Source organism: Saccoglossus kowalevskii, chromosome 4 (assembly GCF_978046115.1).
Source record: "Saccoglossus kowalevskii chromosome 4, keSacKowa6.1, whole genome shotgun sequence".
In the NCBI taxonomy this organism is placed as follows: Eukaryota; Metazoa; Hemichordata; class Enteropneusta; family Harrimaniidae; genus Saccoglossus; species Saccoglossus kowalevskii.
Window position 1 is genome coordinate 30,844,716 of NC_140644.1, and position 26,635 is coordinate 30,871,350.

Here is a 26,635-nt window from a genome sequence, read left to right on the forward strand (position 1 = left end):
CACAATTGCATATCGACATGTGTTGAAATTCTGTCTTTGTGAAAATAACTCGCATCCTTGTACAATAATAGATCATTATTTAGCTAATTGATAATCAGTTTAATAATAATAAAATTGTTAACATTATATTTTGCGAGACTAATAAAATGGCATATTTCCGAAGAAAAACAAGAGTGTCTCTTGTTTTCCGTATCACCATTGTCTACTGTTGTTTACGAGCGATATTTCCAGAGAAAATTCGAGTGTTGTTTCATGTTTTCCATCGTCTATTGTTGTTTACGTCATCTAGACAACACTTCCTGGATTTGGAAGGAACGAGCCGATTTTACGACACATGGCCCACACATGGAAACCACAACACTTCCGATATCAACAACGAGGCGCGCGTTACGTTTGTGTGGGACGGTAGCGCATGCGTGATTTGCCTGAGTAAGGTCAAGATGGCGACTGTTTTCACAGTTACATGACTGTATGGGGAATACTACGATAAAACCTCGAAATCGAGAGGACACGTATGATATCAGCCATGGCTGAACCTAGGAGAATTATACCGACATCTGCCTGGGAACCGCCAAAGAAAGAAAAGGAGAAGAGGACAGAACCAACGCTGCGTTTTAACGTAACTTTGACAGAGTCCAATCCTGGAACCTGTCCGGAGTTTTCATATGCGGACTTGCTGAAAAACGCCCTGGTAAGACCTTGACGTCTCTAATTTTCACTAAATATACACGATAAAAAATGGACATTTTTCACTCTTTTTAAAGCACATTTGTATCCCTTCTTGTCGACTTTATTACACAGTTTTTGGCAGCTCAATATCGGCATGTCATTTTCGAGTTTCGGCTCTGTTGGATTGCGTGTAAAAAACGATAAAATGGGGGCAATTGGCAGTCAAACTAAGCTTTTTTCAACCCTTTCTAAATCGTGTATTGTTAGCGAGGGTTTCGTGTGCAAACTGACTCTATATTCAGTTTACAAATGTGGACGCCATGATGGATTCTGATGTTCTGTGAGCCTAGACTTTGCGCCAGTGCCGTCAAACTTCTTATAGTGTCCAACTTTTTTCTTTTGTTAAAAGAAACTCTGTGGCGTTTTAATAAAACATTTTGATAGTGGGACTCGCTTTATTTCGGATTGAATCTAAGATTGATTAATTGACGACATGTGCCTAGTCAATGGCGGAGCATCTCGATGTGCACGTTCGTTGCGAGGTAGTGTCACCGTGGTGGCAAATGCGTGTATCGGTGATTGCCATTTTTCGACAGATGCTCGAAAAGTTGAACTGAAAGCTTATATATCAACAACAACAAGACAATAAAATTATATATATATAATAATAATAATCGAAGTAAATTTTAAAAATAACACTAGATAATGTTTTCTCGCGTTAATTAATCAGCATCAGACTCGACATGTATATCTTGGGTGAACAAATGCAATAATTTCTCTATTATTATTATTATTGTTGTTTTATCGCTGTGCGTGCAGTAGGTTTTTAATTGTCTTATTTTTAATTCATTACATATATTATTTTTTTCACTGGTTTTAGTGAGTTTAGTTTGTTCTTTGTTTCTATGACAAAATATTGTGAATTTCTTTGATTTTGTCATTTATTTTAGTATACTCAGTGACATTACACATTATATAAATGCTCTGTTTTTTCGTAATTGTTTTTGTTGATTGATATATAAGAACAGATGGTACTAGTGATGTTGCTATGGTAACTCATAATCTTTACTTATTTTACTTTAAAACTAAGTAAAACATAATTAGGGCAAATTTTTCACATTGAAATGTGACATTGACTCTGCCATGCTTATATTGTTAAGAATGTCTTAATTAATTTTGATTAGCAAATCTTTTTTAATCAATTATTTTTTTTTTTTAATGTTTTTATCTTAATTAAACCTTGTTATGATTCATTGGTTTCAGTGTATACTAGGTGTTAGTAGTAGTCTGACCATCTTTAATTACACAACACAGAAGTGCAATGATTATGCAGGGTCTATATAGTGCAGGAAGTTTGGCACGATTTGAGGTTTCAAACATTGTTAAAATTATAATTCTTAGTAAGATTATTCAAAATGGTGGAGTTTATTCACCAGACACCTCATCATCCAATCATAATGCATGCAGCAAGAACCAGCAAATGTTTTAAGCTGTGTTATAGACGAGCATTGTAACCACCTCTTTTATCTGTTATACTATACTATAATATCAGTTCTATGTATTCTGTATGGTATACTTTTTGGGCCAACATATCGTTGAATTTAGCCTCTGCTAAGGTTCATTGATGTGACTTCACAAATTAATGTTAGACTTGATATTTTCGCAAAATGGGAGAATTTATTATTTGATGTTGGAATAAAACATAATCTCATCATATCCATTTTAGTGAAAGGCATGCATTTATTTTTAGCCATTTTTCCTTAGTTATGACTCGGCGCTTCCAAATTAAGACCAAAATAACATTTTGAAACCTACAGATAGAACGAGAATGTGCCAAGGAAAACAAATTGTTGGAAATAAAAACAAATCAAATTAACTATTTTGAACTATAATCAGTACATGAAATATGGTATGATCAGATAATTTGTGTGAAAACTCCTTCTCATCCATTGCAAAGTGTTCAGAAATGAGAGGCTGCGTCAATCTATCTTGATGTTGATGGCTAATGTCATTTTCCAGATTAAATATGGAGCAAATAGACTTTTGGGATTTAGAATTCAGTGGGGAAAAAACTGAAGTCAAATCAAGTGCACATAATATAGGTATTATTACTGTGGCTGGAATGCAATGGTTATTTTGCAAGCGGAACACGGTAGATGGGTCTACATTTCAAATGGTTGAACTCAAAAAAACTCTTTTATAATTGCTATTCAAGAGAATATTTTTTTTTATTGACATAAGCATCTCTTAGATGAGGTGGAAAACAAATTCCGAACCCCCCTTCTCCAATATGTTTTTATTAAATAAAAAGTTGGAGGACCCTACTTACTTGTAAATGAGATGTTAGAGGATCTTGCATATAAATTAGTAGGAAACCACACATATAAATTATAACCTGGGGGACCCTATAAATGTACATCAGAAATTGGGGGGACCTTACTCATAAATCAGAAGTTAGGGGACACTACATGTAAATCAGAAGTTAGGGGACACTACATGTAAATCAGAAGTTAGGGGCACTACATTTAAATTAGAAGTTAGGGGCACTACATGTAAATCAGAAGTTAGGGGGCACTACATGTAAATTAGAAGTTAGGGGCACTACATTTAAATTAGAAGTTAGGGGCACTACATGTAAATCAGAAGTTAGGGGGCACTACATGTAAATCAGAAGTTAGGGGCACTACATTTAAATTAGAAGTTAGGGGCACTACATGTAAATCAGAAGTTAGGGGGCACTACATGTAAATCAGAAGTTAGGGGCACTACATTTAAATTAGAAGTTAGGGGCACTACATGTAAATCAGAAGTTAGGGGCACTACATTTAACTTAGAAGTAAGGTGACACTACATGTAAATGAGGTACTGTTAGCAGCTTTTAAGTTCGCAAGAGATTATCATGAATAAATTAAGAGTCTGGGAAATGCACAAAATATTAAAACAATGAAGATTTAACTGGATTTTTCAGCAGTGTACGTTTTAATGGTTTACAGTGATTTTGTTTAACAAGTGTATTCTTTTACTTATTGTGGTAGAATAAAGCGATAAATGGGAAGAATAACCCTGATACAGTGTTTATGGACTGTGATGAAGAAGACATAGAAGGTTTACAAGCCATTGCACGAAGATTTGAAGCAAAATATGTAAGTTACTTTGTATTTACCCATCGTTCATTTCTACAATTTTGACAAATTTATCCTCAAGGTACCTAATATATGCACCATGTGGTACATAGCTAGTTTGTATCATATAGTAATTGTAGACTTAGTATAGAAATAAATATGCTTGCTCCAACTTGCAACTACCGTGAATGTAACTGACAAAGTCTCCCAACTCAGGGATTGTCTAATGTTTATAAATCTAACTAAATTAAGGAGCATATCTTCATATTCTGCCGCTAATTTCTCATTAGTCATCCTCAGTCTCAGCATTAGATGGTGTGTATATTTGTTAGGGGATGCAATTTTAACCAATCACTTAGTGTCCTTAACATTTAACCCAAACAAACATTGTGGGTCTTTTATGTATTGATATGCTCTTCTGATACAGTAACAAGTTTTAGCAAATAACAGTAACAAGTACCATTGACAAATTGTTGGTGTCAAAATAGTGTGATCACAGTCATACAAACCGATTGCCCTTGATTACAAATGGATCAATAGAAAACTAAAAACTAACTAATTATTATGTAAATTAGATAATTAATATGAACAGATTTTTACCCCAAACTAATAAGGTGCATTGTCCTGGACTATCTATGTACTAAGGTTCATTAAAATGTGATGATTACTTGAAACATCAGTGGAGAAGTAAAAAATAGATTAATTATTATGCAAAATTGGATAATTATTATGAACAGATTTTGACCCAAAACTAATCAGGTTTGTACATTGTCCTAGAGCATCTATGTACCAAGGTTCATTAAAATATGACAATTACTTGAACTATCACTGAAAAAGCTGAAAATAGATTATTTATAATGCAAAAATTAGGACATTAACATGCATGGATCAAAACTGATCAGGTCTGTATCTATATCTGTATAGGCCATTTTGTTTTTCATTATACCTTATCTTTGACGTTCTCTTATAGACTGTCACTAATAAAATGAAACTTTCAACAGATAGATATGGCAGTAGTTATGTTATATTATAATATAATTTTTTTTATTCAAGAATACACACTTCTGTAATGTTAAAATGTGAAAAATAATACATTTAGATGTATAGCAAAATGTCAATTATGTAAATATCAGCTTCAACGCCTGTCACTTGTCACAAAATAAATTCCTGCATAATATTTTCAATCTGTAGGCAATAACAAAATATGTACATTTGGGCCACAATTTTTAAAGAAAAATGCGTAAAAATTTGCAAATTGTATGAGCCTTTATCTTGGCAGGCGTTCAGTCATTGGTTCCAAGGATGCAACTCTGTGGACCGAGGCGTTCAGTCATTGGTTCCCAGGATGCAACTCTGTGGACCTAGGCGTTCAGTCATTGGTTCCAATGATGCAGCTCTGTGGACCGAGGCGTTCAGTCATTGGTTCCCAGAATGCAACTCTGTGGACCGAGACGTTCAGTCATTGGTTCCAAGGATGCAACTCTGTGGACCGAGGCATTCAGTCATTGGTTCCAAGGATGCAACTCTGTGGACCGAAGTGTTCAATCATTGGTTCACAGGATGCAACTCTGTGGACCTAGGCGTTCAGTCATTGGTTCCCAGGATGCAACTCTGTGGACCTAGGCGTTCAGTCATTGGTTCCAATGATGCAGCTCTGTGGACCGAGGCGTTCAGTCATTGGTTCCCAGGATGCAACTCTGTGGACCGAGGCGTTCAGTCATTGGTTCCCAGGATGCAACTCTGTGGACCGAGGCGTTCAGTCATTGGTTCTAAAGATGCAACTCTGTGGACCGAGGTGTTCAGTCATTGGTTCACAGGATGCAACTCTGTGGACCGAGGCGTTCAGTCATTGGTTCCAAGGATGCAACTCTGTGGACCGAGGCATTCAGTCATTGGTTCCCAGGATGCAACTCTGTGGACCGAGGCGTTCAGTCATTGATTCCAAGGATGCAACTCTGTGGACCGAAGTGTTCAGTCATTGGTTCACAGGATGCAACTCTGTGGACCGAGGCGTTCAGTCATTGGTTCCCAGGATGCAACTCTGTGGACCTAGGCGTTCAGTCATTGGTTCCCAGGATGCAACTCTGTGGACCTAGGCGTTCAGTCATTGGTTCACAGGATGCAACTCTGTGGACCGAGGCGTTCAGTCATTGGTTCCCAGGATGCAACTCTGTGGACCTAGGCGTTCAGTCATTAGTTCCAAGAATGCAACTCTGTGGACCGAGGTGTTCAGTCATTGGTTCCAAGGATGCAACTCTGTGGACAGTGCATGCTATTCTACTGTAATTTAACACATTACAGCAAATACAAATGTGAAAACAAACTTGACTGACATCAAACACCATTAATTAGTATTAATTAATAAAATATATGAAATAATCTCCTGTAATAATTTAAGTAAGTTTTCTTCAGTTTGTTTTCATAGCTTCTTATTCTCGTTAACTGCAGTAACTTAACCTTCTATCTGGTCTGTCTTGTCTCACAGCTGGCTGCTTTCACAATATATGACCATAACCATGGTAACCTGATCACCTATGCACCTTTATTACTTAGATTTATAGTTACATACTTAAATGTCACTTCTCAATGTGGCTGTTTAAATCTATGTCCAAATCACCCAAATTGGTTCAGTAGTTAAAAAAAAAAATGTAAAATCTAATTTTAAGATTTCCAAATTGGAAAGAGCAGTGAAAATTGGCAGAAATTGTGGTTGTCTTTTTGTCTCTAGTCTGTGCAGAACACAAATTAGCACTAATGTGTGTATATTTTGCAATGACCTTCAGTAGTGCAGACCTGTACTGCTCTACATGCAACAGGCACAAATAATGATGCATTGGGGATAAAATATCATTACAGTCAATTTAACAAGTGACTTACTAGATTGGCTGAAAACCTGACCAACTGGCCAACCAGGAAAGGCCTTACTTGGATAATGGTTTTGTTGGCGAATCAGATACAAGTTTATATCAGTACTTGGACTCGTTTATTGACATATTGTTATATTTGGTGAAAATATGAACTTAGAACTACGTAGCAGTACGTGAAATATGTTAGGTAATCGTGATATTTTATTCACACGACACAAATAAATATTAATTGCCGGTAACTTGCAATAAAATTGTGGATGCAGTGCTCCCTAAAATAGTAGCACTAAATACTGTAAATGCATTAATTATTCACTGGGTTTTAATTACACTAGCTTCATTCAGACTGCTTTACAGCAAATACCAAAAAAAGGTGTTAGCAAGAGGGATTATTGTTGTTGCGTTCAGACAAAAACAAGACCATAAATGTAAATGAGCCGAAATCACGATGTGGAAATCACACCCTTAGGAGATTTATTTCTGCGTTAATTAAATGTACATGCATCAATTTTGTTGTTATAATGTAAGAAAAATAAGGTTTGAAGAAATATTGTGAACAATTTTGTTGTTATAATGTAAGAAAAATAAGGTTTGAAGAAATATTGTGAACCAATACAATTTTTTTTTCCGTCAGTACTCACCGGTGCCGAAGGTACGATATGATTCATTCTTTAGAATTTGAAGAATACTGTAGAATACTTCATTTCACTTGGAATTTATTTTTACTATTTTTGCTGAAGGGTTGGTTCAGTGAAAATAAAAACCAGCGAATATACCTTTTTTATATATTTTACGTTCAATAAATACAAACAAAACACCCAAAATGTCTTTTCAGTGAAAATCAATTCTAGCTAAAATATTGTATTTTGCAGTGAATACTAGCAAATAGCAAAATATAGTTTGAATAATTCTCTATTAAAAGAACTATTAAGGTGAAAATGTAACGTGCAAGGAAAAAATTAAAAATTTATTCAAAAGACTGGAACTGGCACTGGAATCAATGAATTTGACGGTAAACAGAAGTATATATAAAAAAAATTATTTTTCTTTTTTCTCATTTTTCTTTTTCATATCTGTTCAGTCATTGAATTCATTGAATCTAGTGCCTATGATTCAATAGACCCAATGGCCATGTCTTGCATTTGTTACCACATTTCATAGTCAGACATTAAGAATGCATTATACTCCAATGTAAATCAAGTAGGATATTGTGCCATTGACCTCAGAATGAGGTAGGCCAAGAGGTCATCAGTGAAACAACACTCCTTTCCAGAGTGCAGTAAAATATAGTTTTTTAGATGGAAACGAGGATTTTTTAAGTTTATATGGAATCTGTTTTTTTATGAATTCTTGTTAACTTGGATGGACATAACTAAACTTGGTACATTCCCAGGATGGGTGGGTCCATAAAGTGAACACAAACTATTTTTGACTTGTGCCAGAGCATTCAAACCAGGTTTTCTACTTGGTATGTAAAATTACAAGACCCCAAAAATGCATTTTCTTACAATATATAATTATTTTTATCAGGGGCCGAAAACTGGAAAAAAGAAGCGAAAACGAGACCGAATAGAAGATTTAATTGATGCATCATGGGGATACGATGAATCTGATGTTTTTATCGACAACTCCCAAGCTGTAAGTACAAATTCTTTTGCTCCATGTACATCTAATATATTTAGATTTGTAAAAAGTCTCATCATTGCGGTACCAATTGGGGTAACAGTGACTTGATGGTCATTTTGAATTGGAACTTGGTTTACACACTACATTGAGGTTCATAACTTAACAGGGAATAGTTGTACAAAAGCTGTACTGGTTTGTCTGTGTCAAAGGTGTGTAGCCGTATCGTTGTACCAACTGATAGAAAAGTAACAATTTAAAGTAAAAATAGAAGAAGGAAATTGAATAAAGGGGGAATTAGTAGAAAAGTGTGAATGTAATCTTGATTTGTGTTTGAATGAAATAGAAAAGTATTATGTATCTATGACTACCTGGGGCTAGTTGTGTGCTGTTGGGAGGTTTGACAATTATCCAACTTGATTCTAGATTAATCTTGCTTGTATTACATGTGTACTAGTAACACCAACCATGACACCAACCATGACACCAAGCAATGAAAGGCATTAGTGCATATTGTATTAATTCATCAGATTTTTTACTGGCATCATGTAGATGCAAGAAATATGATTACCCCTGAAATATGATTGTACCTGAAATATGATTATCCCTGAAATATGATTACCCCTGAAATACAGTACAGTTCTCGCGGAAGCTTTGGCTTCACTTCAGCTTCACCTTCGCTTCAGCATCGCATCATTATGGCATTGTTATGGCTTCAGCATTGCTTCAATGTCGCGACATTAAAAAGTTAGGCGGTTATCGCTTCGCTTCATTGTGGCCTCATTATGGCGACAATGTGGCATCAGCATCGCTTCATCAAACAAAGAAGTACAGAACTCATTTCGCCCAACCTCTCGCCCGCTTCCGCTTTTCAATCGCTCGCTTTTGCGACCGCTTGTTGAATTTCCGCTTTATTTTCGACTGTGCAAAAATTCGGACTACTAACAATTTTCTAGTTTTCATAGATCACGGTTACTAGTTTAGTTACTAGTTTAGTAACCATGCATAGATATTAAACAACCGTCAAATACTTTTTGTTTTAACTATCTATAATTATATGCACGCAATCTGACCCTTTGACCTAGATTTGGCTGGGATTGACTATTTTATTTTGAACAATATTCTGACGTGTCGCACTGCTACAAAATATATTTCAACAGAAGTACGACATGGTTGTCCGGGTTTCTTTTCCTGAGTTTACGATTTGTAAAATTATTGTTATTTCCCCCAAGGAGAACACAAGCCGAAGGACCATGGAGCTAAATAGAAGTCCCACACATGGAGTGAAAGAAAATATTTCTAAGGCTAAAATAAAACCTAATATCTCTTTGTGTATTTGTCAATTTTGCATATATTTGTTGTGACAGTATGTTTGTAAATATCTGGAAAAATCTCGTCTTTCGTTAATAATTTCATTTGTTTGAAATGTCTACCAACCGTGTCTCAATAATTTGTTTGGAATATCGATCCCCGTTGGTTTCTCCAAACGGTCCCGACGTCCATTATTCAACACAATCAGCATTTATTTATCGTAATTCATGGGGATCATGTCCCGTAATTTGCGGGCTGTAAAACCAAATAATTAAACATGTACTATTTATTATATATATTGTTTTTACCTTGTGAAACTACAACACAGCGTAGAGTTGTCGCGGTGAAACAGTCGCCTTGAAATCGATGGAACTTCAATTATCCATTTCTCGCCTTGAAATAAAATTTAAAAAATTCTAAGAGCATCGGGGGATATATTATTAACCAGTCTTACCAATCGCTAGCTTTATTTTATTCAAATCCATAAAATTCACGAGTTTTTCGACATTTGTTGAAAATGTGGGTGTGGTTCTCTCGCAAAGTCCCGTTGATTACTATACGGACAAATATGGTTCTGTGACCCAGGTCGTGCTCCGATCAGGTGACTTTCAGCCAATCAATGATGTTGTAACAAAGCATATTTGACGCTAATTGAAGGGTCGTCGTACTGTCCAATCTCCGGCGTCGATTAACTGTGCTGTGACAGGCTTCACAATCATTCACTGAAAAACATCGGTATATTTTGACAAACGGCTGGGATTTGACCTCAGTTCAAAAAAAGAAAAACTGGGCTGAGATACAAATCAGTTTTGGAAGTTGGGAAATAAGGTAAACCAGATTGGGGTCGATGATATTCAGTATCGAATGACTTCCATGTGTATAATGAGTTTCAATTGTTCGACTGGTCACCAAATATTTACGGCTAAAACTAAATGAACACTTTTTTTCTGAAGCCCAATAAATTATTTCTGCACGTCAAGTGCTATTCGATTTTTTACCAGGCCTGTGGCTCGTTTTATTCGAAAATATTTTTTTGTGAGAATACTTTTAAAGTACGTATAGATCAAGGTCATGTCACTGATTGTGACTTAATTTTGAAAATTGGATGTAAAATTTTACCAGACCGAGGCCACCACAACCATCCAATCATAGTTGGAAATGTACGCACTTGTTTTGGAACTTTGTATCAAAATGGCAGGCGACAACGCCAGGCGGCGTTCGCGTGTTTTGCATGTATTAGTAGTCCGGGCATGGGATCGGACTTGGCTAAAACTAAACGAAACATAGAAAAATACCACCAAAATGAGGAATCTGAATATGTCCTCTTACCAGCAAATAAAATGAACGAAAATAAGGTAATATAACAAGAACAGTTTCATTTCGTATAGCAAATTGTGTTGTATCCGGACGATTGCATCGTGTGATTTAAATTTATCACGTTTTTTCTTGCAGTCAATATGACACTCGTCACCTTGCAGATTGCAATGTACTTCACATTGTTTTTGGTACCCAGTACTCGCAACATTAAATAATTAAACAAGATATCTTTTTAAAATGTGATTTTATACTCTTGGTCATATTATTTTATTCCCCTTACCGCTTTGAATTTCAAATCGATTACATATCGAACTTCTGTACATGTGTTTTTTCTCTACTGCCTTTCCATGTGAAAATAATGAGGTCATACTCATGTCACAATACTTTGAAGCTGATGCCATGTTGATGCCATGAGACTGCGAAGCTGAGGCCACGCTGATGCCACAAAATAAGAGAGGCGAACACAGCTTCAATTTTCAATGACGCGAAGCTGATGCCACAATGATGCGATGCTGAGGCGACAATGAAGCCATGCGTATGCGACAATGAAGCCACAAAAGCCAAAGCTTCCGCGAGAACTGTACTGTATGGTTACACCTGCTATAATAATTTTTACATACGTTTATCTCATTAATATTTACCAATTGTTTGTATGTCTATTTTCACCCTCAGTATGATGAACTTGTACCAGCTGAGTTGACCACAAAATTTGGAGGTTTTTACATTAATTCCGGTCAACTGGAGTTCAGACCGGTATCCAGTTCTGAGGACAGTGACAATGACTTCCAAGATCCAAACAAAAAAAAGAAAGCTTTTAAGGTATTGTTTTTTACAAGAATAAATATCATTTGCTATATTCATGATTTGGGGAAAATTCATTTTGCTTCTTCCCTACTTAGTACCCACAATGCTTTGGTGGTAACCTTGTAAATATTATTGTTCCTCTTTCCTTGGTCTGAAAATTTTATCGAGTCAATTATACTTTTGTGTGTAGCGGGTTAATAAACTGTTAACACTTATCAATCAGTATTCTTGAAGTTACACAACTTGTGACATGACCCAAAATTGGCATATTTATCTTTAATTTACAGATTTTACTATCAGTCATTCATCATATTATAAAATTAAGAAATACAGAAGTTATTTGGGAATTTAACTACTCTTACCGATTTTGAAAGGTTGTTCTCACCACTAAACAAACTTTGTACGACTGAGTTATGCAATTCACTCGTATTTGGGACCGAAATTTGTGCCTCATGTATACACTTGTTTCATTGACTGAATAGTACAAAATCGTACTTATTAAGACATTCAACATCAATTATTGAAGTATATTATTATTGAGAAACCCCAGTTTAAACAAAGTGTTTTCAGACCAGCAAAAGAAAATGTGCTGTGTAAATATCAATTCATTTAGATTACCAAATTTTATAGATTGTTTAAAAATACAACAAATGAAAGGTTACTTTATTGCAGAAAAAAAGGAAGAGCAGTGATGGACTTGAGAAAGAAAGGAAGAGAAAAAACAAAGACAAAGATCCGTTTAAAAAGCCCAGGAAGCAGTTGATGAAAAATGGGTATGGAGTTTTTATGGAGTGTCTGTAAACATTAGCTTTGTTTCATCAACACAAATTGTATTAGTCATTCTACCATGCAGCACTCATTGATTCAATGATATTAATGGCATTTGGAGGAGGAAGAATTTTTCACTACTACAAAATTTCGTGTTTCTGTCAAAAAATTCAAACAATTTACAGTATCATGAATTAGAAGCAGATCATTTATAACACCACATTTGTTGTGGGTCCCATGCGATCTGTAATGCATATTACATTTGATGAGATGAAATTTGCAATGGCTCACACTTGAATTTATTGACATGGCATGGCTTCATTTTACTGTGCCTGTTTCAAGGGTGCCCTTTTCTCAGCAGACATTGTATGGCATGGCTTCATTTTACTGTGCCTGTTTTAAGGATGCCCTATTCTCGGCATACATTGTATGGCATGGCTTCATTTTACTGTGCCTGTTTCAAGGGTGCCCTGTTCTCAGCATACATTGTATGGCATGGCTTCATTTTACCGTGCCTGTTTTAAGGGTGCCCTATTCTCGGCATACATTGTATGGCATGGCTTCATTTTACTGTGCCTGTTTCAAGGGTGCCCTGTTCTCAGCATACATTGTATGGCATGGCTTCATTTTACTGTGCCTGTTTTAAGGGTGCCCGATTCTCAGCATACATTGTATGGCATGGCTTCATTTTACTGTGCCTGTTTTAAGGGTGCCCTATTCTCGGCATACATTGTATGGCATGGCTTCATTTTACTGTGCCTGTTTCAAGGGTGCCCTGTTCTCAGCATACATTGTATGGCATGGCTTCATTTTACTGTGCCTGTTTTAAGGGTGCCCGATTCTCAGCATACATTGTATGGCATGGCTTCATTTTACTGTGCCTGTTTCAAGGGTGCCCTATTCTCAGCAGTTGTGATGCAATTCATTGGTGTTGTAAACTTGTCTTATCTTTTATAATCAATTACAGAAAATTAAAAAAAAATCATTTTGTGAAAACATTGTAGAATATATTTTAGATGGTACACCGTACTGCACACTATAATCTTTAAATATGTTTGAACTACAGCACAAGGATTAAAAAGGGCACAACTCCCACTGTTGCCGAGTTACTACAGAAACAACAGTCGGCTAAAGCCAATAGCAGTGATGGTGATCAAGAACTTAGTGAAGATATGCATAGAAACATCGTCAACAGTATCAACGCTGTTGTGCAAGAAGCCATGGCAGCGGCCACCACCTCAGAGAATAATACAACTGCAGGGAGTGATAGTGATGGGAACACCAACAGTGAAAATGTTGAGGCTGTTCCAAAACTCCCCTCTGGATTATCAAACCAATTAGAAAGCAATATTGATAAGCTGAAATCGGTGAGATGTTTTTTTCTTGCATCTTATTTAGTAACAAGTATAGTAAGTGGTACGTGTTTTTTGCAAGAGAAGTTGTGTCCATGTCCTATGAACTGCATGTTGCTCTTTATGAAACTAATATCTCACCAACTTTCACACAACTATAGGTGTATCAGCAATCTATTGATTATTACAAAGTGAAAACAGAGTGGATGACTGTTGTTGAATTTCAACAGAATATTAAGTGATACGTACAGTATGTATGCAATATCAGGTGCAATGATACGTGTACATGTCTTATAACTTGTCTATTTCTCTCAACAGGCTGCCATGTCTGCAGATGGGAAGTGCAGGTTTTTCACGCCTGATGTCAACAGAACTCTATTACAGTATGTTACATTTTAATATTTTTTGAATTACTCACTGCTGTAATGGTTTTCAGGAACAATTACAATCATAGCACATTATTAGGAGTTAGGAGTTATTTATAATACCGTGGTAAACTTAAATTAAGATGATGTCCTAACTGCAGAACAAGTTTAACATCCATGACACTGAACATTCTCGCGTGTTTTCTTGATAGGTTTTATGATCTATTGTTCAGAATTTTGTTATTTCAACCTGGTCTGTATTTTTAACACAGATATATATACATTAGTATTGCTGACAGTTATTGATTACTTGCAAGGTTCAGTGTAGTTGACAGTTCGTGTGTCATCACTGCTTAATTTTATCATGCATACTTCATAACGTATGCGATGTCCCAAAGAGTTATCAGATGGCGTAATGATATTTGTTTTTTTCTCGTTGCAGAATTGAGAGCCAAGCACGGGAGTTATCCTGCGGATCAAGGTCGTCTGTCTATGGTCACCTTGCGTCACATTTACCCTGTTCTAAAGAAACACTTCTGAAACGAGCCAAGAAACTCAGACTGAATGAGCAAGACAGAATATTGAAAGAACCGTTACAGAAACTAAAAGAAGGTATTTCACTTATTGTCGTTTTTGCGAAAAATTTGTTATTTTCCTTAGACCAATGGGCTTTGTCATATTATTTTGGACTCTTCTATTTTCAAAATAGTATTTAAAGTTCTGAGATTTTGGCCTTTTTGTGAGAAACTGGGTTCACTATGTAGGGAAAGCATGAAAAAACATTTTTGCAATCACTTGTATTGACAATATCCGCCCCATCTCATTCCTAATTTGGTTCTGTCAATGTTAATAATAGGCTTTTCTCTCTTTAATTATACTGAAAGGTAAAACTGTTAATAAATCTGTTACAACTCTGTAGTTCTGTAACATGGAAATAGCAACAATTGCGTGTCTATGAAAACAGGATATATGATATTATTGATATATTTCCAAGGCAACAGCTGTTGTTCAGACTAATCTCAAATTAAATGTGGTCCAATTGTTTTGACTTCATTGTGATTTGAAATTCAGTGAAACATTCTCTTTAATAATAGCCGCCATTTAGCTGACCATTATGAATTCTTGTATAGTTGACCTTGACGTTTTTCAAATGAATGGTCATTGTTATGGTTAGTGTCCGATCTTAATAAATATGAGTAGTGTGTAATGTGTCAAATGAAATGTCTGAAAATATTTCATATTTCAAATAAAGCAGTTTCAAAAGTCAAAATATCATTTATTGTTGTTATGACGACAGTTCTGGGTAACAACCACAATTTTTATGTTGCAGCTGTCTCTGTCTACCTAGAAAATACTGTGTTGATAACCTAAAAATGAGGTGTAAAATTGTTTTCCAATTTTTTCACAATTTGAAATTATGGACTCATTAAAAATTTTGGAATGACAAGGGAAACAGTACAGGTTTATGTAACCATATTAGAAGCAATCAAACAGATAAATTGAAATCTCATATCAGATAGTACAGTGACCTTTCCATGTTTTTGTTTTTATAGCTGTTGGACAAACAATGCCAGAGCAACTGGACAGATTCCAGGAAGAATGCCAACAAGCAGCTAAAAATAAGTATGACAAGTAAGTTGACAATGTCCCTAGCAACAACTGTTGTCAAGGCTTGAGATTTTTACTGAGCCCTTCAATCAGATGTAATTTTTAGTCCCAATTCGGACACAGTTCCAAAACGATGACTTATGTTTTGACCTTCATCTCAGACCTGTCTGGTTCAATCACATTCAAACTTCACAAATACATCACATATGTTGGGTGACATATGCATGTCCACTTGTTTTAAAATCAGATTCAAGATGGCCATCTTTGTACTAAAAATGCTTCAAAATCAAGCATTGTGCTGCCATTCCGGAACTGGTTCACAGTTGTGTGTAGACCAATTTTGTTCAAATTTAGTACATTTATTAGCTCCGCTGTCGACTTTGTCGAGCGGAGCTTATCATATGAGTGATTGTCCGTCGGCATCCGTCGTTCGTGTCAATGTTTTACTTTTTCTTGAAAACTACAAGCCTGAATGCTTTAATACTTGGTGTATATGTATCTTGGGTAGACCTCTCTCAGATTTGTTCATTTCATGATGATATCTTCAATTCTCTAATTTTGGTGAATATTTTTGTCATGTTTGGTAAAAAGTGATATTTTTGACTTCTTGTTAAAAACCGCAAGTCCAATTGCTTTGATATTACATATATATGTACTACATGTGGACCTCTCTCAGATTTGTTCATTTTGTAATGATATCTTTAATTCTCTAATTTTAGTGAATATTTTTTTAATTTTTAGTAAAAAGTGATATTTTCGACTTCTTGTTGAAAACCGCAAGTCTGATTGCTTTTATATTACATATATAGGTACTACATGATATCTTCAATTATCTAATTTTGATAATTATTTTTGGTGAAAAGTGATATTTTTGAATCCTGTTGCTTTGATACTATACATATTGTTCATTTTCTAATGATGTCTTCTGTTCTTTAATTGCGATGTGCATTGCTAACAGCAGAGCTATCTCAGCCGACTGGCTGCTTGTTGGACATTATGATGTCTTGATTCACATCATTTTGTTTTTTTCTGTTTGAATTGCCAATTAACTAATCAGAATACTCAATGGAACCAACTTGTTAAAATTACCACAGCTCATTTGAATATGTCAATTACAGTTCAGCAACTTCATTGCAAACAAGACATGGAAGAGATTTGCCACGGAAAACCTGAGTTAGACTCTAATTTATGTGTCAGGAAAGATCAAAATTTTAGAAAAAATAATACTTAAATTAGAGATTTATAAATAATTATAAATAATTCAATACATGTATTGAAAATATAATACATATATTATCAACACATCTATTCAATACAGCAAACGACTTATCAGGCCTAAAATAAATTAATAAATAATCAGCAGAGATCAAGTAAATAGACTGAACACTGAAAACCTTTAGAGAGGCGTGATTTTCCATGTTGACAACTTATCGCTGTTTGAAGGCCTTCTATAAGCATCCTGCTATTTTGTTTCTTCTTGTCATAATACATAATGCTGATTGATGAGCTTGTTTTTTACCTTCTTTTTGCTGTGAAATGCAGGAAAGTGTGTAATTTTGTTTGATTTTTAATTTGCGATGCAACTGTGTATAACACAACTTTTACTCTGAAAAATTTACCATTATTTTGTTTTCCAAAAACTTGACTGTTTTTTTTAATGAGAGATTATAGCCCAAAATATGTGAACATTCGTGTCCAGGGACAGGATTCTATTTCTGTAGTGTTAGGATGCTTCTGCATCCTACATAAACAAAGAAAGTGTTTGAATGTGATGTCAATAACCTGGAATGAGTCAATGTTAGGTTACACCTGGAATGAGTCAATGTTAGTTTACACCTGGAATAAGTCAATGTTGGGTTACACCTGGAATGAGTCAATGTTGGGTTACACCTGGAATGAGTCAATGTTGGGTTACACCTGGAATGAGTCAATGTTGGGTTACACCTGGAATGAGTCAATGTTGGGTTACACCTGGAATGAGTCAAAGCTGGGTTACACCTGGAATGAGTCAATGCTGGGTTACACCTGGAATGAGTCAATGTTGGGTTACACCTGGAATAAGTCAATGTTGGGTTACACCTGGAATGAGTCAATGTTGGGTTACACCTGGAATGAGTCAATGTTGGGTTACACCTTACAAGTGATGATACAGCTTTTTAAGGAATAGCAGTGCTAGATTTGTGAGACTGATTACTATTCAATGCATTCTCAGAATAATGGAAGATAAGATGAGAGAAGATAGGCTGACAAGTGATGAAGATGAAGACAAAGGAGGAAAGAGAAGCATAGCACCCAGAAAGAAATTCCACTGGACAGATAAAATCAGGCCAGTATTATTTGTCTACGCAAACTGCCATGTGACACATGGTTTTTGTGCAGTGCAGTGTTTAGTTGTTTTGATTGGTCTGCACTTGCACCAATCGGAGAATCGGATTTGAGACATATAAATCGTATGCTATATCACACCACTGTGTTTGGTTTTATCGATCTGCACTCTTCATTGTGAGTTGTGGTCATCACATGATTGGGAGAATCCTACAGGGTGGTGTGCGACACTTTAGACGGCTTTCTTTCCCTGTTTGTTGTGATTTGTGGTATATACATACAAAATAATTTAAGTGTTTGATGCTTTGATTCAATGTACAAAATACACTACCATCTGTTACTGTTTATTGCCTTGATAGTATTGAAGTGGCAGTTACCAACAATTCACATTGTCTGTGTAAGATTTTCTCCAATAATCTTGATATGAACTTCAATCTTGGCAATTTGTGTTATTCTCGCATTATTCAATGATATGTAATGAACATTTTAATCCAATCCAATTATAACATACAGGCAGTTGTTATGCGACGTTGTGGCAATTAAAGTGAAAACCTATGAAATGTCCAAGACGAGATCCCAGTCGGCTGAAGACTACCTCAAAGCCTTTCTTGAAGCTGAAGTAAAGTCATTCTGGCCGCAAGGTTGGATACAGACAAGGTAGACATCTTAACTGCAAAACCTTCAAAACAATGAGTTATTGTAGTCACTGGATGCAATGTATCAGTAACCAGATACTAATATCAAGTAACACTGATATCAAGCCATGTTAATATACAAATTAAGCAGATATGATGTCATGTTGTATGGCAGCCATGTTAATATGCAAATTAAGCAGATATGATGTCATGTTGTATGGCAGCCATGTTATTATGCAAATTGAGCAGATATGATGTCATGTTGTATGGCAGCCATTTTAATATGCAAATTAAGCAGATATGATGTTGTATTTTCTTGGAATACAGTAAGTTAGAAAAAAAACTCTTCAAGAACGTAGAACTGCATTTTCTGTTCTTAAAACACTTAAGATGGGAAGTTGTCATTATTACATAATTAGTTGACACAGCAGCACAGCTGATCATATATCTGATTATCTATCATCAGGCGGCATCAACTTTCCATTTTCAACTTTCAATTAACACAGCAAGTCTGCTTGCTTTGATACTTGGTATATATCTACCTTTGTAATGATAGCTTCATAACTAATTTTGATGAATTTTTTTTGAAATTTTTGGTAAAAAGTGCCTGATTGCCTTAATATATAAACAATTGGATAGACCTTAGTCAGATTTGTTTATTTTGTGACAATGCCTTCAATTCTCTAATGCTACAAATGGCTTCAACTTCTTCTTGGAAATGGTTAGCCGAATTGGATATGATATTTTATATGCGGTCACCTTGGGTGGACCTCCATCAGTTTTGAGCATTTTGTGACCATATGTTGTATTGCCTAATTTTAGTGAATATTTTTATCATTTTTGGTGAAAAATTTCATTTTCATCTATACATAATAGCTATATCAGCTGACAATAACTCTACTCTCTTATTTCTCTTATAGAATGCTTTTCAAAGAGAGTCGTGCTGCCCATGCCCCCATAACGTTGAGCATTCCTAAAGTTTCTCGACCGCCTGGGCGCCCTCCCAAAAAAGTGGTCACCGTAGTCAAGAAACCCGGAGATGCAACCTCAGATACGAGCAATCCTATTCCCGAATCCAATGCCTTCACAATATTAGATTACGCTGACAATAAATCGTTGAATACAAATGAAGAGTCGCAAGAAAGTGACGATGGAGCTGCCAAGAGGTTTGAAAATTTATTGTCGACTGCAACCACAACTATGAACACTACCACACATGTAAATGCTGGTGTTTTCGGCATTGCTGGTGGAATCGGTTTAGATAGTGTTAAAAAGGAGAAACCTGTTCCTACACTGCTAAAGAAAGAATTTGCCTGTAAAAAGGAGAGCAGCAATCCAAGTGTTGCTCGAAAACTAACGAGTCCTACATTTCACCAAGATTCAAGTTTCCAAGCAATGTTTGAGAAAGTCATTGGCGGGTCAAGTTCTTTCTCATCTTCAGCCATTCTTTCTGCAGCAGCTGATTCAGTTAGTGGCGGCAAAACTGACGTTAATAGAGAGAAGATTTCATTTATGTCATCGTTCTCCTCAAAACAAAATCCGCAAGTGCGCATTTCTCCAATACCAATCTCTACAAATCATAACAGAGAAGCCTTAATGAAAGCATTGACAACTCAGGCTACTATGAAGTCACCTCAGGAACCAAGCATCCCAGTGCCAAGATATTCTCCTGTTAACTCCCATAATGTGAACACATCAGCACAATCAAATTCATCTCAAGGGGAAATGAAGAGTGCATCAGTCAGGATTCCCGCCAAATTGATATCTCCATCGGCTGCCAGCAGAACTCTGTTCACAACGTCTTCAACTTGTCTCGTCTCCTCCTACTCATCAGCTATTACTAATGCAGTAAACAGCAGCATCATGACATCTGCTCAACAAATAAAGAAGTCACCAATTACATCAATTATGCCGATGATTAAAAAGGAACTGAAGAACAATACTGTGTGTATGCCTATGACGATGACCACGAAAACTCACTCTCAGGTGTCGCCGAGACATGTATATTCTATGATGGAGAAACAAAACAATACATATCCTGGAATGCAGTCGGTATCTACAGTTAAACATTCGGTGCCCACAGCAGCTGTCTTCAGTGGGAATGTTACAAAGCCATCAAAACAGACAATGGCCAGTATGAAGCTCTCTGCAGCTAGTTTGAAACAAACAATGCCAGGCATGGTACAGACAGTGGCCAGTATGAAACGGGCAATGCCAAGTATGATTCAGACTGTGTCAAGTGCGAAACAGACAATGCCAAGTGCAAAACAGACAATGCCAAGTGCAAAACAGACAATGCCAACTGTAAAACAGACAATGCCAAGTGCAAAACACAATGTTTCTACTGTGAAACAAACAATGTCTAGTACGACACGCACCGTACCTAATGTGAAACAAACAATGGCCAACATGTTGGCATCTCGGCGATCTCCACCTTCGTCTGTTGCACCCAATTACAATGAGGGGCTAGTTAGTAGGAATCTACCGCCAAGACTGCTGCAGACGTCTCCGGTATCTCAGGGCTCATTGCCTACCACCCAGTCCTTGCAGGGACTGCACTCAACTTCAGCCAGTGGACTCTTAGGAGGTGCCAGCGTAGCAATGTCACCTGGTGCCAATATAGCTGCTGGTTACCAGAGTATCACTCTTGTTGATCTGACAAGAGATCCAAACGGTCTACCGAAGCACCATCCAAACTTCTTATCAAGAGACGCCATTATTACAGGACCAGCCCCAGGTACATACACTCATGGCCAAGGTAAAATGCATAGTTCAATATCACCTTCCCCCTGAGTTTGAACTATCATTTATAACTAGTTGGGTCTCCACAATTGTACTTTTACTGAAGCCAGCATTTCCTTGAAAATAACTCATTGTCTATTTTTGAAATTAAATTTTGATCAAATGTAAGAACATTGTTTTATTTGGTTGTATATGGAAACTCTGCTTCTCTGTAATAGTACTGTCATTTCCCAGTCCCGTGGGTTGGTCCAATACTGTTGGGGATGGTATATCAAGGTATGCAATATTCATACTCAGTTGGGACAGATTTGATCTCATGCTCATTATGCGAAAACATCACGTTTCTAGAAGGTTTTTTAAGCCAATAATTCAATGCAGAAATTTTGTATACTACCATTATCAGTAGTCATTTCTGCATTTCATTTCAATATGTATGATATAGTGACATTACACAGTGCAATGTCAGAACAAATCAGTCTTATGAAGGAAATGAGATCACTGTCAGTTGTGACGATTGCATACATCTTGTCATGTAATTAAGTTCATGTATGCATGTTTCTATAGTTACGTATATGTTTCTACATTGTATTTCATGCATGGGCAAGCTATCCATGGTTGCAAATGTCACTGTATTGGGTTGTAGCTGTGTTAGTTATTATGTGGGAGTAGTGTTATAGCATCATCACTTTTCGGTGGTTGGTACACACACTATATACACAAATGAACAAAGTGTACTTTATAATGCAATATATAAAAGGAGATGACTCATAGTGGCACATCGCAGTTACTGGTTTATAGTGGAGGTAAACCATGCTGGCACAGTGCAGTTACTGGTTTATGGTAGAGGTAAACCATGCTGGCACAGTACAGTACTGGTTTATGGTAGAGGTAAACCATGCTGGCCCAGTGCAGTTACAGGTCTATAGTGGAGGTAAACCATGCTGGCACAGTGCAGTACTGGTTTATGGTAGAGGTAAACCATGCTGGCACAGTACAGTACTGGTTTATGGTAGAGGTAAACCATGCTGGCACAGTACAGTACTGGTCTATAGTGGAGGTAAACCATGCTGTCACAGTACAGTACTGGTTTATGGTAGAGGTAAACCATGCTGGCACAGTGCAGTACTGGTCTATAGTGGAGGTAAACCATGCTGGCACAGTGCAGTACTGGTCTATAGTGGAGGTAAACCATGCTGGCACAGTGCAGTACTGATTTATGGTAGAGGTAAACCATACTGGCACAGCACAGTACTGGTCTATAGTGGAGGTTAACCATGCTGGCGCAGTGTAGTACTGGTCTATAGTGGAGGTAAACCATGCTGGCACAGTACAGTACTGGTTTATAGTGGAGGTAAACCATGCTGGCACAGTGTAGTACTGGTCTATAGTGGAGGTAAACCATGCTGGCACAGTACAGTACTGGTTTATAGTGGAGGTAAACCATGCTGGCATAGTACAGTACTGGTTTATGGTAGAGGTAAACTATGCTGGCATAGTACAGTACTGGTTTATGATAGAGGTAAACCATGCTGGCACAGTACAGTACTGGTCTATAGTGGAGGTAAACCATGCTGGCACAGTACAGTACTGGTCTATAGTGGAGGTAAACCATACTGGCACAGTGTAGTACTGGTATATAGTGGAGGTAAACCATGCTGGCACAGTACAGTACTGGTTTATAGTGGAGGTAAACCATGCTGGCACAGTACAGTACTGGTTTATAGTGGAGGTAAACCATGCTGGCATAGTACAGTACTGGTTTATGGTAGAGGTAAACTATGCTGGCATAGTACAGTACTGGTTTATGGTAGAGGTAAACCATGCTGGTACAGTACAGTACTGGTCTATAGTGGAGGTAAACCATGCTGGCACAGTGCAGTACTGGTCTATAGTGGAGGTAAACCATGCTGGTACAGTACAGTACTGGTCTATAGTGGAGGTAAACCATGCTGGCACAGTACAGTACTGGTTTATAGTGGAGGTAAACCATGCTGGCATAGTACAGTACTGGTTTATGGTAGAGGTAAACTATGCTGGCATAGTACAGTACTGGTTTATGGTAGAATTAAACCATGCTGGCACAGTACAGTACTGGTCTATATTGGAGGTAAACCATGCTGGCACAGTGTAGTACTGGTCTATAGTGGAGGTAAACCATGCTGGCACAGTACAGTACTGGTTTATAGTGGAGGTAAACCATGCTGGCATAGTACAGTACTGGTTTATGGTAGAATTAAACCATGCTGGCACAGTACAGTACTGGTCTATATTGGAGGTAAACCATGCTGGCACAGTGTAGTACTGGTCTATAGTGGAGGTAAACCATGCAGACACAGTACAGTACTGGTTTATAGTGGAGGTAAACCATGCTGGCATAGTACAGTACTGTTTTATGGTAGAGGTAAACTATGCTGGCATAGTACAGTACTGGTTTATGGTAGAATTAAACCATGCTGGCACAGTACAGTACTGGTCTATATTGGAGGTAAACCATGCTGGCACAGTGTAGTACTGGTCTATAGTGGAGGTAAACCATGCTGGCACAGTACAGTACTGGTTTATAGTGGAGGTAAACTATGCTGGCATAGTACAGTACTGGTTTATGGTAGAATTAAACCATGCTGGCACAGTACAGTACTGGTCTATATTGGAGGTAAACCATGCTGGCACAGTGTAGTACTGGTCTATAGTGGAGGTAAACCATGCAGACACAGTACAGTACTGGTTTATAGTGGAGGTAAACCATGCTGGCATAGTACAGTACTGTTTTATGGTAGAGGTAAACTATGCTGGCATAGTACAGTACTGGTTTATGGTAGAGGTAAACCATGCTGGCACAGTACAGTACTGGTCTATAGTGGAGGTAAACCATGCTGGCACAGCACAGTACTGGTCTATACTGGAGGTAAACCATACTGGCACAGCACAGTACTGGTCTATAATGGAGGTAAACCATGGTGACACAGTGCAGTACTGGTTTATAGTGGAGGTAAACCATGCTGGCACAGTACAGTACTGTTCTATAGTGGAGGTAAACCATGCTGACACAGTGCAGTACTGGTCTATAGTGGAGGTAAACCATGCTGGCAAAGTACAGTACTGGTTTATAGTGGAGGTAAACCATGCTGGCACAGTACAGTACTGTTCTATAGTGGAGGTAAACCATGCTGACACAGTGCAGTACTGGTCTATAGTGGAGGTAAACCATGCTGGCAAAGTACAGTACTGGTTTATAGTGGAGGTAAACCATGCTGGCACAGTACAGTACTGTTCCATAGTGGAGGTAAACCATGCTGACACAGTGCAGTACTGTTCTATAATGGAGGTAAACCATGCTGACACAGTGCAGTACTGGTCTATAGTGGAGGTAAACCATGCTGACACAGTGCAGTACTGGTCTATAGTGGAGGTAAACCATGCTGGCAAAGTACAGTACTGGTTTATAGTGGAGGTACACCATGCTGGCAAAGTACAGTAGTGGTCTATAGTGGAGGTAAACCATGCTGGCACAGTGCAGTACTGGTTTATAGTGGAGGTAAACCATGCTGGCACAGTACAGTACTGTTCTATAGTGGAGGTAAACCATGCTGACACAGTGCAGTACTGGTCTATAGTGGAGGTAAACTATGCTGGCAAAGTACAGTACTGGTTTATAGTGGAGGTACACCATGCTGGCAAAGTACAGTAGTGGTCTATAGTGGAGGTAAACCATGCTGGCACAGTGCAGTACTGGTTTATAGTGGAGGTACACCATGCTGGCACAGTGCAGTACTGGTCTATAGTGGAGGTAAACCATGCTGACACAGTGCAGTACTGGTCTATAGTGGAGGTAAACCATGCTGACACAGTGCAGTACTGGTCTATAGTGGAGGTAAACCATGCTGACACAGTACAGTACTGTTCTATAGTGGAGGTAAACCATGCTGACACAGTGCAGTACTGGTCTATAGTGGAGGTAAACCATGCTGACACAGTGCAGTACTGGTCTATAGTGGAGGTAAACCATGCTGACACAGTACAGTACTGTTCTATAGTGGAGGTAAACCATGCTGACACAGTGCAGTACTGGTTTATAGTGGAGGTAGATCATGATGGTACAGTGCAGTACTGGTTTATAGTGGAGGTAAACCATGCTGGCACAGTACAGTACTGGTTTATAGTGGAGGTAAACCATGCTGGCAAAGTACAGTATTGGTTTATAGTGGAGGTAAACCATACTGGCACAGCACAGTACTGGTCTATAGTGGAGGTAAACCATGCTGGAACAGTGCAGTACTGGTTTATAGTGGAGGTACACCATGCTGGCAAAGTACAGTACTGGTTTATGGTAGAGGTAAACCATGCTGGCACAGTGCAGTACTGGTCTATAGTGGAGGTAAACCATGCTGGCACAGTGCAGTACTGGTTTATGGTAGAGGTAAACCATACTGGCACAGTGCAGTACTGGTTTATGGTAGAGGTAAACCATACTGGCACAGTACAGTACTGGTCTATAGTGGAGGTAAACCATGCTGACACAGTGCAGTACTGGTCTATAGTGGAGGTAAACCATGCTGACACAGTGCAGTACTGGTCTATAGTGGAGGTAAACCATGCTGACACAGTGCAGTACTGGTCTATAGTGGAGGTAAACCATGCTGACACAGTACAGTACTGTTCTATAGTGGAGGTAAACCATGCTGACACAGTGCAGTACTGGTCTATAGTGGAGGTAAACCATGCTGACACAGTGCAGTACAGGTTTATAGTGGAGGTAGATCATGCTGGTACAGTGCAGTACTGGTTTATAGTGGAGGTAAACCATGCTGGCACAGTGCAGTACTGGTTTATGGTAGAGGTACACCATGCTGGCAAAGTGCAGTACTGGTTTATGGTAGAGGTAAACCATACTGGCACAGCACAGTACTGGTCTATAGTGGAGGTAAACCATGCTGGCACAGTGCAGTACTGGTTTATAGTGGAGGTACACCATGCTGGCAAAGTACAGTACTGGTCTATAGTGGAGGTAAACCATGCTGACACAGTGCAGTACTGGTCTATAGTGGAGGTAAACCATGCTGACACAGTGCAGTACTGGTCTATAGTGGAGGTAAACCATGCTGACACAGTGCAGTACTGGTCTATAGTGGA

The 26,635-nt window shown here is 37.7% G+C and overlaps 1 protein-coding gene across 4 annotated transcripts in view; it reads left to right on the forward strand.

The window, feature by feature from the left end:
* Positions 1 to 316: 316 nt before the first annotated feature.
* The window catches only part of LOC100370569 (uncharacterized), a 34,814-nt gene continuing 8,495 nt past the window's right edge, over positions 317 to 26,635 (forward strand). The window contains exons 1-12 of one of the 4 annotated variants that reach the window (XM_085498056.1): positions 317 to 691; positions 3,705 to 3,812; positions 8,186 to 8,293; positions 11,579 to 11,725; positions 12,383 to 12,483; positions 13,545 to 13,845; positions 14,149 to 14,213; positions 14,638 to 14,807; positions 15,749 to 15,827; positions 18,016 to 18,133; positions 18,646 to 18,785; positions 19,684 to 21,521. In XM_085498056.1, coding sequence (XP_085354182.1) covers positions 515 to 691; positions 3,705 to 3,812; positions 8,186 to 8,293; positions 11,579 to 11,725; positions 12,383 to 12,483; positions 13,545 to 13,845; positions 14,149 to 14,213; positions 14,638 to 14,807; positions 15,749 to 15,827; positions 18,016 to 18,133; positions 18,646 to 18,785; positions 19,684 to 21,521 — 3,352 coding nt within the window. In that variant the 5' untranslated portion in view covers positions 317 to 514. The remainder of the gene's footprint in view (positions 692 to 3,704; positions 3,813 to 8,185; positions 8,294 to 11,578; positions 11,726 to 12,382; positions 12,484 to 13,544; positions 13,846 to 14,148; positions 14,214 to 14,637; positions 14,808 to 15,748; positions 15,828 to 18,015; positions 18,134 to 18,645; positions 18,786 to 19,683; positions 21,522 to 26,635) is intronic. The other 3 variants (XM_085498057.1, XM_085498058.1, XM_085498059.1) reach the window with 3 other exon arrangements.